Source organism: Balaenoptera ricei, chromosome 8, assembly GCF_028023285.1.
Source record: "Balaenoptera ricei isolate mBalRic1 chromosome 8, mBalRic1.hap2, whole genome shotgun sequence".
Classification (NCBI taxonomy): Eukaryota; Metazoa; Chordata; class Mammalia; order Artiodactyla; family Balaenopteridae; genus Balaenoptera; species Balaenoptera ricei.
In genome coordinates this window covers 65,520,446-65,538,610 of record NC_082646.1, presented here as the reverse complement: position 1 = coordinate 65,538,610, position 18,165 = coordinate 65,520,446, and the positions used below count along the sequence as shown (strand labels likewise).

The window sequence follows — 18,165 nt, the reverse complement described above, 5'->3', positions numbered from 1 at the left end:
TGCACAGAGAACTAGTGACATAACAATTCCATGCAGGGTTTGAAAGCAGGCACATGCGGAGATTCTCCCACCAGGACACGATAAGAAACAAGGGACAAAGCCCGCCCTGACTGTGGCTTGAAACTGCAGTGCCCAGGTATCAGCCCCGGGGAGCACCTGTCATTCAGTGGTCCCGGCCCTGGGATCAAACAGCAGCCTTGCCAGCTGGCAAGCCTGTGCCCTTATCTCTTGCTGGCTGGACTTCAGGGGAGGCTGGGAGGCCATGGCCTGAGACTGCTGGTAGTTTAAGCAGCAAATCTTCACATCGCCTCCATCTGGGACAGAATCAGAGTGTTCAGACTGGGGTCATGAGGCCCTGCCCCATCCACCAGACAGTTATGATGCTGCCGTCGTGCTTCTGCAGACGAGGCCCGGGAACCCAGCAGAGCCAAAAGCTGCGCTGGGACTAACTGGGATCTCACGAGCAGGAGCCCAGACTGGCAGGTGTGTCCCTCCCCCTGTCCTTGGCCAGGCCAGGCCAGTCTGGAAGACCCATTACCAGTTAGTCAGCCTCTAAATCAGGAGGACAGGTCTGTTGCAGCTCCGCCAACACAGAGCAGCCCCCACGGGGTTACAGGCCCAGCACGGTCAGTCACAGCAGAGCTGGCACAACACGTGAAAGAACAGAGGGCCTTTCCAGCAAGGCCGCCTGGTCTCCCCACCCCCCCCTTCACTAGGTGGCCCATCCCGCTGGAATGGAAACCAACTTCGGGGTCTGCACGACAGATGTGACCTCCAGTCAGGATGTGAGACACAAAGTGCCTCTCAGCTTCACACCGGGCAGTGGAGCCTGAAGCAAGGCCACAGACCTCCAAAGGATGGGGGTCCCTCCTTGCTCCAGCCCCCTCACCCAGGACACCCACAAATCCTGACCCAGCTCAGCGGTGAGCGGCGTTGGCTCTCGAACTGCACGATGAGCAGCACTCCATCTCTAGATGCGCCCAACTCACTTCCCTGGACAAGATTAAAGATATGCTGTGCAGTTTGCTTTCTACATAAATATGGGTTTTATTACCAGAAGGAAGCGACTGCCTCTGAAGGAAGGCACAACAGTTCCATTGTCACTGGGGCAGAAGTTCCTGCTGCTGTCCCTTCAGCCTCAGCCAAAACTGTGGTCACAGGCCTAAGGCACTTGGGATTGCCCTCAACGGGGGCACAGCCGAGGGGCCTGAGAGCTGAGCCTCTCGGGATTGTCCGTGGTCTCTGGACCTGTGTCCAAGCTCAGGTATTGCCACTGGTGCTGAAGGTAGACATTCAGACTTACTGAAAACGTACAAGCATCTTTAAGTGTCTTTCCTCCTGAGTCCCCAAGGCTGGCCCCTTAGCAAAGATGCAGCTCCATACCCGGCCACCCTCAGGATTTGGAGAAAGACTGGCCCACGGGTACACAATGGCTGGAATGTTCTCTGCAAGTCATGCACATACACAGGGGGTGAGGTGCAGTTACATGGTGACACACACGGAGTTACTGTGAGCTCTCAGGACGCACAGACAGTACAGGTGACAAAGGCATCAGCTAATCTGTCCCACCTGGTCCAGCCCATCCAGTTCAGGGGCATCGAGGGGGCTGAGGCCCTGGTAGCCAATACAGACCCTGTGACTGTCACCGACACTGTTGCTGGGCTCCATTGGGCAAATGTAGTCTGTCGATTCATCGAACTTCTTTTTTCTTATGTTTCCAAAATGTGAAAATCCCAGTTTCCTTGGCTAAAACACAGCAGATGCAAGATTATGAGAAAGAGATTATCAAGCTAGTGTGCAGCTACTACTGACAATACATTTTAGAACAGGCCGACGAGGAAAGGAATAAGGCAAACTGCTTCTAGAAAAACTCATAACAAAATAGAGCCCCTGTAAGCAATTGCCCTTCTGGGGAGAAGCCAACAGATAAATCATCGTGAGCAAGCAGAGCTGCTCCTCCAAGACTCCGTGCCTGAAACTCTTGCCCTGCTGTCCCACTAGTGACGTTCACATTCCCCGGGGGGACTGGGGATTCCCAGAGGGTGCCGCAGTCTGTACAGAGGCTGAGCTCAGAGGACTTGGCGTCACACGTGGAGCACTCCCTGCCTTCTGTTCACAGCACCTTGGGAAGCCACACGGACAGCCCTAGGTGGCCCTTCCTCCCTGCTCCAGCTTTGTCCTGAGTTGGCAGGACAGCTCAGGCAGGTGGAATGGGCTTTGTGGGATTCAGAGCCCCAGTGAGCGGCGCTGGTGCTTGGATGACCTCGGGACCTCTGGATGGCTGTGTGCTGGCCACCTCCACAGCACAAGGTGACCACGGCTGGCTACCCACAGGGACACTCCTTACGTTGGCAAGACAGCTTAGACCAGGACCCCACATGGCATGTGGAATGCAGATGGGTCTGACCAAAGGGAACCCACATTCGGGAACTTGTCTGCTTTGCACAGCGAGTCAAGGCAGCATTGGAAGAGAGGACCCGATGCTGCCTGTATGTCATTTCTGTGTAAAGAAACCTGCACACCCTTGGACTCAAGAGTGGCCGGGAAATGGGCTAACAAAGAGTAACAGAAAATCAGACCGAAGGTAGAAACCAAGGCAGAAGCCAAGAGAGCCTCCTTGTCCAGGCAGCCCACTTGGGTTTGGCTCCAGGCGCTGGGTCAGCTGCTACACAACTCAAGGGCCAGAAGGCAGGCCCCTGTGGCCACCCCAGAAAGGGCCTGGCAACTCACCCGGACTTTGGCTGTGGTGGTCAGTGGCGTGTAAGCAGGTGAAGTCATTTTCTCTCGCTTCTCCTGCTCAGCCTCAGGGCCAATCAAGGCATTGAATTTGGTGGTCAGATGGCGTCTGAGGAGTGTCTTTTGTGGTGGGATATTGAGAAGCATGGCCAGGGTGTCCCCAGTGAAGCGTGGCTCCAGGATCTAAGAAGAAACCACAGACAAGCCACCCAGTGGCGACCACCGGTGGCTCTAGGTGATGACACTGAGAAACAGGCCCCCAGGAGCCCGGGCGGCCCCAGGGCAGGGGCTGACGCTCATCCACTTGTCCTGTGTCCCCCTCCCCTCTGTCTCCCTGGCACGGGGCCCGGCTCTGTGACCGACCAGCAGAGAGCTGTGCCCTCTTAGATAAGGCTGTCTCCCAGGGTCTACTCTGGAGGACATCTGAGCCACCCCTTCCTCCTTTCCCTGCTGGCTTTGCCACTTGACAGATGAGTGCTGATGCAGATCGTATCATGACAAGCAGGAGGGTACATTTTGGTGGCCTCCCCCCCTCCCTCCCAAGCCCTATGTCCCTCCAGCAGCAGGTGGAGCTTCCTGGTTAACAGGCAGTTCTCACGCAGCCCCTTTTTCCCGGACTCCTCTGGGTCTGTGGCTTGGGAAGTCTTTCCAGAAGCCATCTTGTTTGCATGAAATCTAGTAATTCTCAGCCACAAATGATCAAATTCTACTTTGAGACTTCAATTTATGCAAGGGGTTCAGATGAAGTATCAACATTTCTTACTGGGATGCCTGTCTAGCCCTTAAGACATCAGTGTCTGAATACCCCAGGTGTCACCGAGGCAGGTGGACCAGCCCAAAGAGCCACTCACAATGAGACCTCCATGGACGCCACTCCCACGAAGGTTGGGCGCATATTCCGCCAGGTCCACGGACCGCAACCATTCCATCACCCTGTGGTTGGACCACTGCACAACTTCTGAAGGAGAAAGGTTACTCTGTAAGAGGGAGAAGGAGAGTGCAGAAGTTAGGCCTACAGGTCCTACCAGGGTCCTCTGTGGAACCACTCCCTGTGAGTAAGCCGGCCCCGAATGCCTTGCCGAAGACAATCCTTACGCCTACGGACCCAGGCCTCCAGGCCAGCTGCCTGAGAGCCCTCCCAGTTTCCAAGAAATAAAGCTCTCACTGAACTTGCATGCTCTTCTACACTGAGATATCTGATTCCAGAATCCCGTTACTCCCTGACTCTGGTTACTTTGGGACTAACACATGAAAGCATGGGGTTATTCATTCAGTGATTCAACACAACTTTAAAGAGGACTATCAGTTACACGCTGAGTGTTCTATAGAATCAAGATCTCACTGGCATGGCCCAATGTTTTGGGAGAACACATGTTATGATACTTATACCTAAGTACCCTCAAGTGGCACCTGGGTCTTCAAAATGCCCAGCACTATGCCTACCATATAGAAGGTTCAAAATGTGTTTGTGCAACAGGGAGAAGAGAGGGTACGGAGAGTAGAGATACGAATTTTTAATCCCCCGGAAAGCTGAGTTACTCTTACAGCAGGGTTAGTCTTAGCTCCCATGAACATGGGAGACGGGGCGTGACTGACAATTCTGTAGCTTTGGGGCCCACCCAGAACTCCGAGGTTCCTGGAACATTATCAGGGAATTCTCCAGGATTTGGGTTGCTGTGTTTACCTCCACGATTTCTTCTCTAGCAAAACCTGATCGTGGATTCCCTGTGCGCCTGGGGCTGGAGGTCAGTTAATTTTCTACCAACGAGTAGGGGGATCTATTCTGAAATGTCTGGTTCCTTATGGGATCCTCTTATTCTCTCCTCTGCCTGCTTCGACACCGTCTTTCCATTTGGTCTTGCCCTTCCCTCTCCTTTGCTCCATTTCCTCATCTCCTTTAATCATTATGATGGCTTTGAAAGACTTGATGCTACTGCCCTCCAGCCCATAGCATATGTCTCCCAAAAGGAGGGGGGGGGGAGTTGGAGGGCTAGTAGCTGCTGTGGGACACAGAGTTCAGGCCACAGGCGTGTTGGGGCACCATGAAGCCCTAGTAAAAGGAAGAATCCGCAGCACCGTGGTCCAAAATGCAGCCACTTTATGACTATGTCATTCTGGTTTTCTCACACCCGATCTTACAGGTGTCCCAGCTCAGGGCTACCTGGACAGGTATAGTGTCCTGCCCTCACCTCATTAGCTGGCCGCCGGTGCAGGCAGTGAGGGTTGAACTTGTTGACATGCAGCACGTGAATGGCACATTTGATGCTGAGATGATGTAGTTGGCTGGTGACTTTTAGGAAAAGTAGATCATTCTGGAAAAGTAAAGTTTTGGTTGATGAATCAGAGCTTCCAAAGTGACAAACACCCCCCGAGGCTCCTTCCCAGACCATACACAGACAAGTGGTCTACTACACGTCAGGAATGCATGTGGACACGGCAACAGCTTTCCTTGGCGCAATGGTTCATACTCTGCTAATTGGGACCTCTTATGTGACAAACGACACAGTTTTAGATCTGAAGGATATGAGGGAGGTGTGGAATCAAGTTTAAATACCGCCATGGGGACACCTGAGTTGAGCTGGGTGTTCACAGGGACAAGTGAAACACTGGAGGAAGGATCCTCACCACAGTTAGGTACTGCAGCATTCGCCCGTCGACTCTGGATTCATGAAACTGGTCTTTGTACTGGGGTAAGCCAATATCATCAAGCCAACCTACAGAAACGGGGAAGTGAAATTTGTGAAAATGGGAGACTGTGGATGCCAAAAAAAGAAGAAAAGAAAAGGCAGCAGCAAATTATCATTTTGAGTTCCAGCTGTATTTCCCCTAAAGTTTAGTAATCCGTCTGCCTGTCCCAAGGACACAGCTGTCTTTGAGGCACACATTCCCAGGGAGCTGCCAGAAACATAACACACGTATGCCTGTCCTTACGTGTCACCCAAATGTGGTCTAGTAGTGCAGACTTCTCCTCCTGCTTGGTGTTGATGGCTTTCACTGCTAAAACCAGCTTTTTCCTATGAAGAGGGTGCTTAATTCCCAGCTCCTGAAAGTGAAAGATGAAGACAGATGTGAAATCTCGGCGGGCAGCCTGGCTCTCAGAGGATGCTGTGTCTCGGTGGGGATACTCCACCTGGTGGAGCATGCAAGTGGACCTCTGCCCGGCGCCCTGGGGTCAACCTGAAGTGACACAGAGAATCTCGCCCTCCTTTGTCCACTCTCCTGTGTGTGGGCATGGGTGGGCAGTGGAGGAATGGGGGGGGGGGCCTCACTTCCCCATGTGCTGGTTTGGGGAGAAATGGGAGCCTCCTATAGCCCAGGGCTCAGCCCTTACCTTTTCCATGTCCTGAGGGGTAGCTGTCAGTAAAGTGTGGCCAGAAGTCACCCACTGCCTGGCAAAGATCACGTACTGAGCCAGGCCAAAGTCCTCCAGCCATGCACACACACGCTCTGTGCTCCACTGGGCGAAGGGGGCGTTGGCATCACTGGGAAGCAGGAAACAGCATGACCCAGTTATCAGGAGAGCCTGGGCTCCAGCTGAACATAATAGCGCCTCACAAAAAGGGACTAGGTTTAAACAGAAACCCCCATCATGGGATCCAGTTGAACAAAATCCCACTACAATGCACTCATTGGGGGTAGACGCTAGAGTTTCCCGGGATAACCCCTGGTCTGAATCTCAAGTCTGCAGCTGCTGGGAGCTTGGGGCAGTTATATGCTCCTCAGGAAGCTGTGCTCACATGTGCACATGCACGCGAGCCAAAGCCCAGAGTCGCAGCCCCGTTTGGATAAAGATCCACACCTGAATCATGTTTTACACAGGGCTTAATATCGTTTTCAGGAAAATGCTTAGAAAACTAGGAAAAGGGTATCTAACATTAAAAAAAAAAAACACAAAAAACCTTTCTCCAATCAACAACAGTTAATGCCTTATTTACTAATGAAACACTAGGGGCATTCACAGTAAAGTTAATAAAAGACAGTATTTTTTTTATCACATTAGTAACACTAGTCTGAGAGTTGCAGCAAATATAAGAGACAAAAATAAAAAATATAGCTATTAGAAAGGTAGAAATAAAAGAAAGCCATTCTTTTCAAATGATATGATTGCCCACCTAGAAAACCCAAGAGAACTCAGTAAGGTGGCTAGTTATAAAATACACACTCCTAATATTTATGACATACACAAATCAATAATTTTCTATATACCATCAATGCACAGATACTAACATTTTTGTTCAAATAATGCACTCACAGCAACCAAAATTATAAAATGTCTAGGAGCTGTCTTTATAAGGAATGTGTGGGTCCTGTGTAACTATGTGGGGATGGGGGGAGGTGGTAACTATGACACGCAACTGAGCAGCATAAAAAAAAATACATGAATAAATGAAGAGCTAGATCACGTTCCTAGACAGGAAGCCTGGGTATTACAAAGCCATCAGTTCTTAAAGACATCAATTTTTCATTTAAAGTGTAAAGGTAATGGTACACTCAAAATCCCAGTTGAGTCTTGGGGGCGGGGGGGCATGGAGGTTGGCAAAGCAACTTTATAGTCATTTTTTAAAGGAGGATTCATGGACTATAGAAGACTACCTATTCTAAAAGATTCCTTCCAAGAAAGTATTCCTAAAATGCTGGTTAAAAATGTTTTTTTAATGCCTAGATGAGGCATCAATTTCTTAAAGTGAGGGTGTTCCTTAAAGGGTCAGGATGACCATAAAGCACCATTCTAGAACATGCGCTGGAGACGATGTGTACCTTAGAGCAGGTGCTGCTCACTCAGCCTGGAGCCTGGGTTTTAATGAATCATGAATAGGTGCAGATCCAGGTTTCGTGAGAACTGGAACTTATAAAATTTGGGGGGCCCGCTAAGAAAAGTACACAGTTTGAATATGGAATTAGGAACAAAATGAGTATTTAGAATAAGAAAACAAATCACAAAAAAATTATAAATCTAATCAAACTGAAAAAGATCATGAAATCCAGAAAAATAATATTTTTATTAATTAGATATACCTCCTAGATATACCTTTATAGTACTTTACCTTCATGTTTGGGGTGCATATTCTTTGCTTCATCATATGTCAACAACTCTATAACATAGCTGTCCCTCTGTATCTGCCAAGGGATTAGTTCCAGGATCCCCATAGACTCCAAAATCCAGGGATGCTCAAGTCCCTTATATAAAATGGCATAGTTTACTCAGCCCTCTGTATTTGTGGGTTCCGCATCCACAGATTCAACCAGTGGAAATCCGATCTGCAGTTGTTTGAATCAGTGGATGGGGTGGGGCTGTATTTTCTCTGAGAAGCTTTCCGTCTTTCTTCTAGCATGACTGACCAATATTTTTTTGTTATTTTGATAGTTTTTTTAAGTTTTAGCTTCACAATTTATAAATGGTATTGTCAAATACATTTTTAGAATCATCAAATTTAGGAAAACCTCTATCAAGTGTCTTTTAGATGCGAGCTGTAAAATTCCATAGCGTTCAAGTTTTTTAGTGCTAATCTTAAATATTCTTTGAATTGATAACATTTACTTAATGTTCTCGTGGCTGTTGCATATTAGGCAACATCATCTTGGTCAATGTCAGTATATCATGTAAAATCAGCAAGAAATTTTCATCTTTTGCCAATGTGTTCATATAATTCACTTTATATGAACAACACTCTAGGAACCTATTTACTATTTTTGTTTGGAATTTATCTGTTCCTCTTAGTGAATTATTGCTTTTGGTTTGATCTGGGATTTTTTTTTTTCTTATTATCAGAATAGTTTCTCAATTTCAATGCTCATTTTATCACTTATTTCATATTCTATTAGTTTTCAATTTCATTTATTTTCTGGTTTCTGGGAATTGGGAAGAAACAAATATTCTATGTATCAGAGGGATATTTTAGTTCTGAGGGGAAATAAATGTTTTTGAGACTGTAATTTGAAAGCCTCCGTCCTGTAGAGCTTTTCAAAACACCCTAGAGCTCTGATGCTCCTCTACCCTCGATCGTCTTCCCATTTCTCCCTTTGTGAGTGGCCTCTGCCCTCCTAAGCCTGTGCTGCTCCCACAGTAGCAGACCCAGCTTCCCTACCCTCCTGGGGTTCTGTCAGTGCCAGGGTCTCCCATACTCTTGTCCAGGGCCACAGCTGAACATGCTATTAAGTAATTTAGAGATGGCAGAGAAAGTACCTTTCATATACAGCCAAACCACTTGTTTTATTGACATGTTCCAAAACATCCTTCCAAATTGCAGTTAAAATGATGTGAGATTTATCAAATAGGCCATTCCCATGGTAGACGGAGCACACAGGGTACACTTATAATTGTATGTATATATTTCATTAGTAAGTGCACTTCTGAAAAGAGAGGACTTCTGTTTTGACTAAGCATCTGAGAGAACCAAATCTCCTGCTGAGGATTTGGCAAATCTGATGATTGGAAAGAATTTCCACAGACTGGCTTCTGGTTTTGCATGTTTCAAATGTTCTTTCTTTTTCCACTACCCCATACTTCTAAAACCAAATGCCAGAGGACAAGTTCATTTTGGTACAAGATCTCTGACTTTGCATCTTTGTATCAGAATGCTGGGCACACTGGCACATTGGAAGCCATTTTTATAGTAGGACAGCTAATTAACTAAACCTAAGTAAACCAAACATGAAGTGACTGCAAACCACATAAACATAATCCTACGAAACCCAAACTAAAGGGATCCCCAACTCAACTTCCCCATAGCCAGATCCCAAAAATGCCCATGGGTATTCCAGCATCATCTGATATTAGGCAAAGTGTAGACCAAGGGAAAGTTGGAGTAAAGAGCAGTCTTAAAACCGTTTGTTTAAAATATCTTACTTATGAAAAAATTTCAAAACACACGGCCTTGTCAATACATTGGTTGGACCCTCTCTGGACTGTGGAAGGGGTCTAGGCAAGTAACTGACCTTGAAGCTTAAGCTTCCTTACATTCATGATAAACCTGACACTGACAGTGAATATGGGAGAAAGGCAGTAAAATGGGGCCTGAAGCAGGGAAGCAGTCTGATCAGAGACCCCTCATAAGCTAGAGTCCCTAACGGCAATACATTCTGTAGACCAACTCAGAAAACCCCTACACAAGGATAGGATCCGGCCATGTGGCTTTAAAGACTTAAACATTACACTCTGCTTTTTCTTGGGGGGAAAAAACCTCTCACCACACACCAAAATAAATCCCCAAATAGATAACTTTTAAAGTTTTTAAAAACCACTTTTTTAAACTCATAGTTTAAAACCAGTTTTTTAAACAATCAGCAAAAAATTTAAAAACAAAATAATGAAAGAAATCGCAAAGGAAAAGTTGATGAACTTCATTATACACAAACCTAAAAATTTCATATATCAAAGTAAAATTCTGCAACAAACCTAAAAAATAATTTGTTACAACTTTTAGATGTAGCTTAGTATCTTAATATATAGAGAACAGATAGAAATCTATAAGAAAGATATTAAATAACTAAAAGATATTAATAACTAAATAAAAATGGGCAAAAATGCACACAGTTCACAAAAGAAGAAATAAGATAACAAACATGTAAACTAAATTAACAATAAAAATGTAATTTTTGGAGGTCTACAAAACTAGAACTTTAAACAAAGAAAAGCTGCAATAACTTAATGCTGACAAGGTTGTAGGTGCAACAAGCACTCACTGTACAGCAGTGCCGACTGGAATGTAAATCAGCAAAATGGGAAAAAAATAAAAAAAATTATTCTTCTGATAACCTGAGAGAGTTACTATGAAATGTCATTATCAAATGTTATATTAAAAAACAACTTTCACTGGAAAAAAAAGGATTGGGGCTGGAGACTTTCAGTAACAACTAACTTTTCCTATAGGAATGTTGGTAACAAAATTTTTTTAAGGCTATACCTAAATATCTACAAACTATAAATACCAGAGGACATTAGCATATAATTATATCACATTTCTGTTTAAGAGTAATAAAAGCCTTTCTTTCCCACCAGCAAACTCATTTTTGTTACCGTAAGCAGAGTGGTGATAAACATACAGTCTCATCAGGCCTTCATTCTCATTCTCCTTGTCATCCATTGCTACCCTTTACAAAGCGCAAAGACATCCAAACAAAGCAACCCTGTGGCTGAACTGCAGTTTCGCCTTTGGCAGAGAAGGTTCCCTACACTGGTTGCGCCATAACAAAGGGACTTGTAAGACGGTGGATGGGCCCTAAGGAAAAATACCTGCGGGTCTTAGAAAAGTTTTACACCCTGACCAGTGATTCCCGCTTCAAGAATCATTCCTAAAGAAAAGCCAGAAGTGGAACAAAAATTCATCATTCAAGCTCTGGTGGCTTTATTTTTTCATCTCAGAACCATCAGAAACACTCACGTCTAAGGTCAGAAGATTGCCAAGTAGAGGAGAATTCTCTTTTCATGGACTCTATGGATATGCTTCCTTTGGCTCATTTTCTAATGTCTCTGAATGGGTCTCTGCCTTCTCAGACCATATGCTTAGATTCTCTAGCCTCTAAAAGCTAACGTTTACTGAGCATTTTTTGTGACTAGAAGCGCGAACACCACTCCACGATCCTGGGGGAGCAGAACCAGGTTTCTCTGTAAGGCACCCGGAGAATGGAGCTGGGGATGCCCACCAAAGGTCCGGGTGTGTACAGGGGAGCGCCTGGCCAAGCCTAGGAACCTGAGGGGGGCTGAGTGGGGAAGCAGGGTGCATCTGTGTGTGCTCCCTTCTGTGGCGGGGGGCAGGTCTGTGAACAATCTGCTGCACCAGGGAAACGTTCTTCCACCTTCATTGGGATCCAGACTGTATGGTTTCTAGAATGCACATGTGAGTTGTGCACATCTTACTCAGTAATCACCTGCACTTGGCACTGGTGTATGGCAATCTTAGGGGGATGAAATTTAAGAGGGTTAAATCTTACTTTTCACTGTTTGGTTAGATTTAAAATGTCACAGTCCAATCCTGAGGGAGGCCCCCAGAAGCCTGACCTTGGCTGAGTAACTCAGACTTTAGGAGATATTCCGCTGGAGACAGTGTATTGTGGGGATCATCTGATGGGAGCAGAGGGTGCAGAAAAGGGTTTCCCTAAGACACAGGAGTAAAGATTCACCTGGGCAAGTCGGAAGGGAGGCACTCTTCTCAGAGCAGGGAGATCTGAGGAAGGGGGGTAAAGCTGGTGACTAGAGGGGGTCCACCAGGGCGATCTCTGGGAAAATTTCATTACTTATGCTTTTTCATTAGGGCATGATGGGAACAGTCATGCAAAACTTCCCATTTTGATCCCTTTACAACTCCCTCAGTTAACCCTTCAGGAAGGTGTGGTACAGTGTGTCACGAGGGATAAGGGCAGACTGGCACCCCAGCACCCTTCTGTAGAGGTCTGTGTGGAAGGAGGGGACCGCCCCAGAGGCAGGTGCTGCTCTCTCCCCAGTCTCCCGGGGGAAGGTGACCCTTGAATGGCAGACAGCTGATACCAGGGTTAGATGTGCAGGAGCTCACATAACCTCATAAGAACTTTCACAAACACTTGTTTTTGACACCCACCCCCGCCACTTCAGAGATCAGGAAACTGAGGTGTAGAGAAGTTACAGAACCTGGCTTAGGGCTCACTGCTAGGAAGTGGTTAAGCAGAGATTCCAACCCAGGTCTCTGACTCCCGCATCTGTGCTCTGAATGGCTGCAGCGGAGCCTCTCGACCTATCACGCCAAGGCCCTGCCCAGAGTGGACTGCAGATGTGCAGGGCTGCTGGGGTCCTCAGGGGGGCCGGAGCGCCACCTCCCGCCCCAGCACCTCTGGCTGTAGGCAGCCTCTGCCTTTACCTCGGTGCACCTATAAATAAGCGTGAGCAATGTCCACACATGTCAAAGGGGAAAGGTCGAGAAGCTCTGCACTAGGGGCTCCTGCCTTCCATCTCTGGAGGCTCTGGCGCATCCAGCCCCCGTTCCCACTCCAGCCTAGCCAGGATTTTACACAGTTCCTTGTAGATGTAGTGGAGGGAGCCTTACCTTTTCTGACCCTTGGGGTCTCTGGTCCTAGAGAGTCTTGGCCCTGCAGTTGCCCGGAGTCCACCTCGTCGAAACTCGGCCACCCCCGGGGCATCGGTGTTGAAATTTCCTGACTGAGTCCTTCGGATTCTGTGTGGAGAGGAATCCGTGGAGACGTCGGAGGGCAGGCTGAAAGCCTGTAGTCAGTGCACGCCTCCCACACAGGGCCTCACGAGCCATACGCGGGGCTCTGGATGTGCCCCGGGGCTCCGGGGCACTGGGATGGAACCCCTGCCTCCCAGTGCTTCCCCAGAGGTCCAGCATCAAGACCTGTGACAGCTCCTTGGCCAGACCCAGCCTCAATTCTAACCCTGGCTCTGGGATTGGGCCCCTCTCCCCAGGGGTCAAAGTGCAGGTTGCTGCCTGAGAGGAGGCCCCAGTTTCCACCTTATTTCGCAGACTCGGTCAGCAGGGCCAGAAAGGACTCATCTTTCTGTCCTCAAAGATTTCTTAAGACACAGACTGAGTCCTGCAGAGGAAGAAACTGGTCTCATCCATGTATCTCTCCAAAGCACATGTGGTATAAGCTGCAGAGGATGTGCTCAGGGTCTGTGGGATGGATCGATGCCTAAAATGAATGACACGTAAGGCAACCGGCTATATTTAATGGGCTCCTTTCATAGTTCTCCTTCTCTGGGCCCTAAAAAGTGATTCAAAGTCTTCTCTCTACACATAACCACTCTGTACTTACTGCTGTTCCAGCATCTAATTATACAGGGGGTTATGGAGACGTTTTGCCCACTCAGGAACAATGTTAATTCCAAGCAATATAATTATGATCATCACCAACTTACTTTCCCCAGAATTTCTTGATGCCTTTGGGGCTCCGTTTACCATCTGGTGTCACGGGAGACTGGGGGCTGGACTCGGTGCCCGATGACATGGATGAGAGGTCATTGACCACAGCAGTGTCGTCCCAACCACTTTCTGTGTCTCCTGAGATTGAAAGAATAGAATGATATGTGAATGACAAGAAAGAACATGACCTCTGCAAACCTTCTCCCTGAGCCTGGGCCATCCCTTCAGTGGGAGTCAGGAAGTCTGCCCAGCTCTGCCTTCAGGACAGAACTTTACAGCAAGATCTCAGAGACCAGCAGGGGCTCAGGCACACTCCAGGTTTTCTCTCTGGGGAGTTAGTGAGCTTAAGGTTTCAAATCTGGGTGAGCGAATGTCTTCAAATTCTAAGAGTTTTGGGGTCCCAAACTTGCAGGGTAACTCCAGCAAGGAGCGTCCTCTCTTTTCCCCCAGGGAGATGCGGGAATACAAGCAGGAGGGGGACCCGTCTGAATGTTCGGGAAAGGGAGGGTGTCACCGGAGGGAAATAAGGGAATCTCACTCCCCACCTCACCTGGAAGGGTACAGTACCTAGCACGGGGGCACTGACACTCCGGCCACGATCTCCAGGCAACCAAGAAGCAGAGAAGCCACACGAAGAAGCAAGAGAGACCAAAGTCCAGCCCAACAGAGTTATAGGGAAGCAAAGAAATAAACAAGAGTCATCAAGCAAGAGGGAAAAACTCAAACAGAAAGAAAACTAATCCCACGAGGAAGGGTGGGGGTGAATGGTGACTGAGCCTGACCTACAGGGTCACGGTGGCGAGAGGCAGCCCTATGTGAGGGGACCAAATGCTCCCGGTGTCACTTCCTGGCCGGTGAGGCATCCACATGTGGGGAGAGGCGAGGGGCAGCGGGGACTGAATACACCGGGCCACCCACCGCTCTTGTGTGGGTGCCAGAGCTCACTTAGATCAGACGAGAATGGTCCGAAGCTGCAGGAAGTCCACAGTCTGAGTGTCGCTAGGACATACTCATTCAAGGGCTTATCTGGAGCTCCTGCAGCCAAAGGCAGGACTGGCCAAGGGCAGAAGTCAACCCGTGGGCTGGGCTCGGGGAACAGCCAGGGATGAGAAGTCAAGAGTAGGGACAGCTCTGTCGGGACCAGAATGTTCCACTCTGGGCCCCACTGATCTGCTGCTGCTATTGGGGAAATACAGCCTACTGTGCAAAGACCTCCATTTCAGATCCTAAGCACCAAAAGGATACCTGTGGACTGACATCCTTACCCAGTGGCCACTGATTCCATTTCTCTAAGGAAATGCTCTCCCTTGGAAGAGCACATAATATCATCCTATTGGTAATAGGGAGGCTGCAGAGAGGACGGCAGAGACAGGAAAGAGAAGATCAGGACAAAGGAGGAGGGGGGAGGGCCAGGGAGGGTGGAGTGAGGTGTCTAAGAGGGAGGGAAAGAGGAATGACGGGAAGGGCAGGAGCAGGTGGAGAGAGGAGGGAGAGAGGAGGCGGGGCAATGGGGGTAGAGTAATTGCAGGTGGAAAGAAGGTGGGTACACATCCTGGTTCTCTGGGGCTCTGAAGTGTTTCTGGAAGGAAACCTTGTGCCCAGACAGACAGCAATCACCTCTGGACGTGGGACCACCCTGAGGTAGGACTTGTCCCATCCACCCATGCCCACCCCTGTACTCCAATTGTGGGCTATGGTGGGGGGCGCAGGGACCTCGTGCAACAGTGGAAATGCCAAGGCCGAGGCTCCAGAGGCTGCCAGCCTGGGGCCTGGACACTCACTCAGCCTCAGCAGGCCGCTCCCTGCAGGGTCATGCGGGGAGGCAGTGGGAGAAGATCTGGCAGCCTCTCCGTTGGGCATGGCTCCTGAAAGCTTCCCAGGTAACGTGGGGTACTTGTGCTCCACCAGGAAAGGGCCGTCCTATTGGAAGGAGAGGGAGAGAGAGCCTCAAACCCAGTTAGGAAATCTTTGGATGCAGAAACAACTCCCCGTTCTCTGAGAGCCATTTTTAAACTTAGGCTGACTCAAAGACCCCTCAGAAAGATTATTTATTCCAGGCCAGGAAATGGGATCAGAGCTCTGAGAAAGAGAGAAACTTGCCCAAAGCCACACAGTGAGATGGGGACAGAGTCGAGCCCAAATCCAGGGCTGACTGCAACCGAGTCCAAGCAGAAAGGGAAGCCTTTGCCATTTGGCCTCGCGCTCAGAAGCTCAAGGAATCAACAGCTGTGAACTACCCTTCAAGCTCTTTGAATACACAGACCAGAATTCCAATAAAAGCTGTACCTATTGCTTTATTGTATGTTTAGAATATATAATATTATCTATTACTTATATATTACGATAATAGTTATTCTGAAAAATATCAGGTTAAGGTGAAGCAAGACGGTAAGCACACACTCGGGGGGAGGTGTGAGCAGAAGCGGGCCAGAGAGCTACATGCCAGCACGGAGTTCCCCAGGAACTGAGGACCACAGTCTGCATGAGGTTCAGCCCCAGGGCAGTGGGCCCCGTGCTCGGACTGCAGCCATAGAAAGGGTCCCAAAGCAACAAGTTGATTTAAAGGGGAAGAAGAATGGCACTTGTTTGGTCAAGAAGGATTTAATGGGCCCTACATATCCACAAACCTGAGGGAAACACAGTGGAATGCATTTGAGTGAAAAGAAAAGAGAAATTAAAGCAACGTTACCAAGGTAATCAACTGTGGATCACTTAACTGGACCCAGAAGAAAAGTAGAAAAGAAGAAAGACAAAACCGATTTCAAAACTGACAAGTCAGAAAAGTAATGGGAGACTTCAGTGACGGTAACATCTTTTGTTTTGTTTTGGCTTTATAAATTTATTGAGTTTTTTGGCTGTGTTGGGTCTTCGTTGCTGTGCGCAGGCTTTCTCTAGTTGCCGCGAGCGAGGGCTACTCTTTGTTGCGGTGCGCGGGCTTCTCATTGCGGTGGCCTCTCTTTGTTGCGGAGCACAGGCTCAGGCACGCGGGCTGCAGTAGTTGTGGCGCATGGGCTTAGTTGCTCCGCGGCATGTGGGATCTTCCCAGACCAGGGCTCTAACCCGTGTCCCCTGCATTGGCAGGCGGACTCTTAACCACTGGGCCACCAGGGAAGTCCCCAGCGGCGACATCTTTTGAAGTTTCATTTAGTTAAAAGCCAAGTGCCCAATAAATTTCTGAATTCGGTTTGCTTATCAAGGCATGTCCTAGAAATTGTTTGAAATCCAATTCAGTCATTGAACATTGAATACTAATCCTCTATAAATCAGCTCAGAAAGGAGAGATATGAGAATAGTGGGCTAAATTTTCAAGGGATTCTGAAGGAACTGGCTGGTGAAGTGGAAATAATTGGAACCTTAAGAGATGGAGACCACACAATTTTTAAATTCATGATGACCCATGAGGTACAGGCTGAACCTGATCAGACCTGTGGTCAAGACCAACAGTTTCCAAATACTAGCCCATGCAAGGGCTGCTTCATAATCACCTGGGACACTTGTAAATATAAATTCCCAGGTCCCAACCACACCCATGAATCAGCCCCTCTGGGAGGGCACCCCGGGGGTCTGTGTTTTTAAAATGAATCTCAGATTACTCTGATGCACAGTCAGACCCGGGAACCACTGACGGTGGGGAAGGCAGCATTCAAAAAGTTTCGAGAACTGAAGGGCACGCCTCCCAGCTCCATATTATACAGGAGATGTGGGAGTGGGGAGGGCTCAGAAACAGATCTCCTGTTGCACCATCACACATGCCTCCCTAAGACAGGGCAGAGACAACCAAGGCCTCCCATGTGGGCTGCCTTGGGAGGTCGCTGAGGAACTGAGATATAAAGAGGGCAGAGCCTCCTGTAAGACGGGCTTCAAAGGCGGCCCAGACCTGTGAGAAAGACGACGAAAGGAACCAAGGGCAACGGAAAGGGCTCTCTCTCAGCTCTGTTCAGCCAAGAAGAGAAGCTAGGAAGGAAGGACTCACTGCTGGAGAAAGGGATGCGACAGAAGAACACGACACAGAGGAAACAGAAATGCTTGAAGTCGGTTCTGCGCCTGCAGTCTCTGAGAAGAATAACCCCGGTTACAGGGGTGGGGGATGGAAACCTCAGGCAAGGAGCAGCAGATGGCTGGTGACCCAGCTGCCCTAAAGCAGCACAGAGGTAGCACACCTGAGCGGGAAGACCCCGGGCTGTGAGTCAGACCGACTCGGGCCAAACCCTCTCTCTTTAGGCCCTCAGAACCTCAGTTTTATTGTTTCTAAATAAAGAATAACAATTCCTGCCTCTGGCCTAGCACATGAGGACAGAACTAAACAGAGGCACAGAGAATTATCCCTTGCCCAGGGTCTGGAGTGACAGCAGTAACCACAGCATCAGTCCCTGGAGCGAGGTATGCATGGGGCAGACCCCATCTACAATATCAGGCTCAAGTGTGGTCCAGGGCACAACGTAGAGCACACACTGAGGACCAAGGGCTCATCTTAAGGTGACAGAATAGGAACTTTAAGGGCTTGTGACCTGTGCACATGAGAAGATGATAACTCAGAGAGGGACTGAGGGAGTCCAATTCTAGAGCTGTCAGGGGC

At 48.5% G+C, this 18,165-nt stretch overlaps 1 protein-coding gene across 26 annotated transcripts in view; it reads right to left on the bottom strand.

The window, feature by feature from the left end:
• PPFIBP2 (PPFIA binding protein 2) overlaps positions 1 to 18,165 on the bottom strand; it is a 168,469-nt gene that overhangs the window by 20,011 nt on the left and 130,293 nt on the right. For 21 of the 26 annotated variants that reach the window (XR_009504637.1, XR_009504638.1, XR_009504639.1 and 18 more), the window contains 11 exons: positions 15,371 to 15,509; positions 14,157 to 14,189; positions 13,586 to 13,727; positions 12,753 to 12,881; positions 6,068 to 6,218; positions 5,668 to 5,779; positions 5,362 to 5,450; positions 4,926 to 5,048; positions 3,588 to 3,713; positions 2,731 to 2,919; positions 1,570 to 1,746 (listed from right to left, as the gene is read on the bottom strand). Coding sequence is in view for 15 of the 26 variants with exons in the window: in XM_059931025.1 (XP_059787008.1) it covers positions 1,570 to 1,746; positions 2,731 to 2,919; positions 3,588 to 3,713; positions 4,926 to 5,048; positions 5,362 to 5,450; positions 5,668 to 5,779; positions 6,068 to 6,218; positions 12,753 to 12,881; positions 13,586 to 13,727; positions 14,157 to 14,189; positions 15,371 to 15,509 (1,410 nt within the window). In the remaining 11 variants the exon portion in view is untranslated. Of the gene's footprint in view, positions 1 to 156; positions 315 to 1,022; positions 1,747 to 2,730; positions 2,920 to 3,587; positions 3,714 to 4,925; positions 5,049 to 5,361; positions 5,451 to 5,667; positions 5,780 to 6,067; positions 6,219 to 12,752; positions 12,882 to 13,585; positions 13,728 to 14,156; positions 14,190 to 15,370; positions 15,510 to 18,165 lie in introns of those variants that run through there. The other 5 variants (XR_009504647.1, XM_059931023.1, XM_059931034.1 and 2 more) reach the window with 3 other exon arrangements.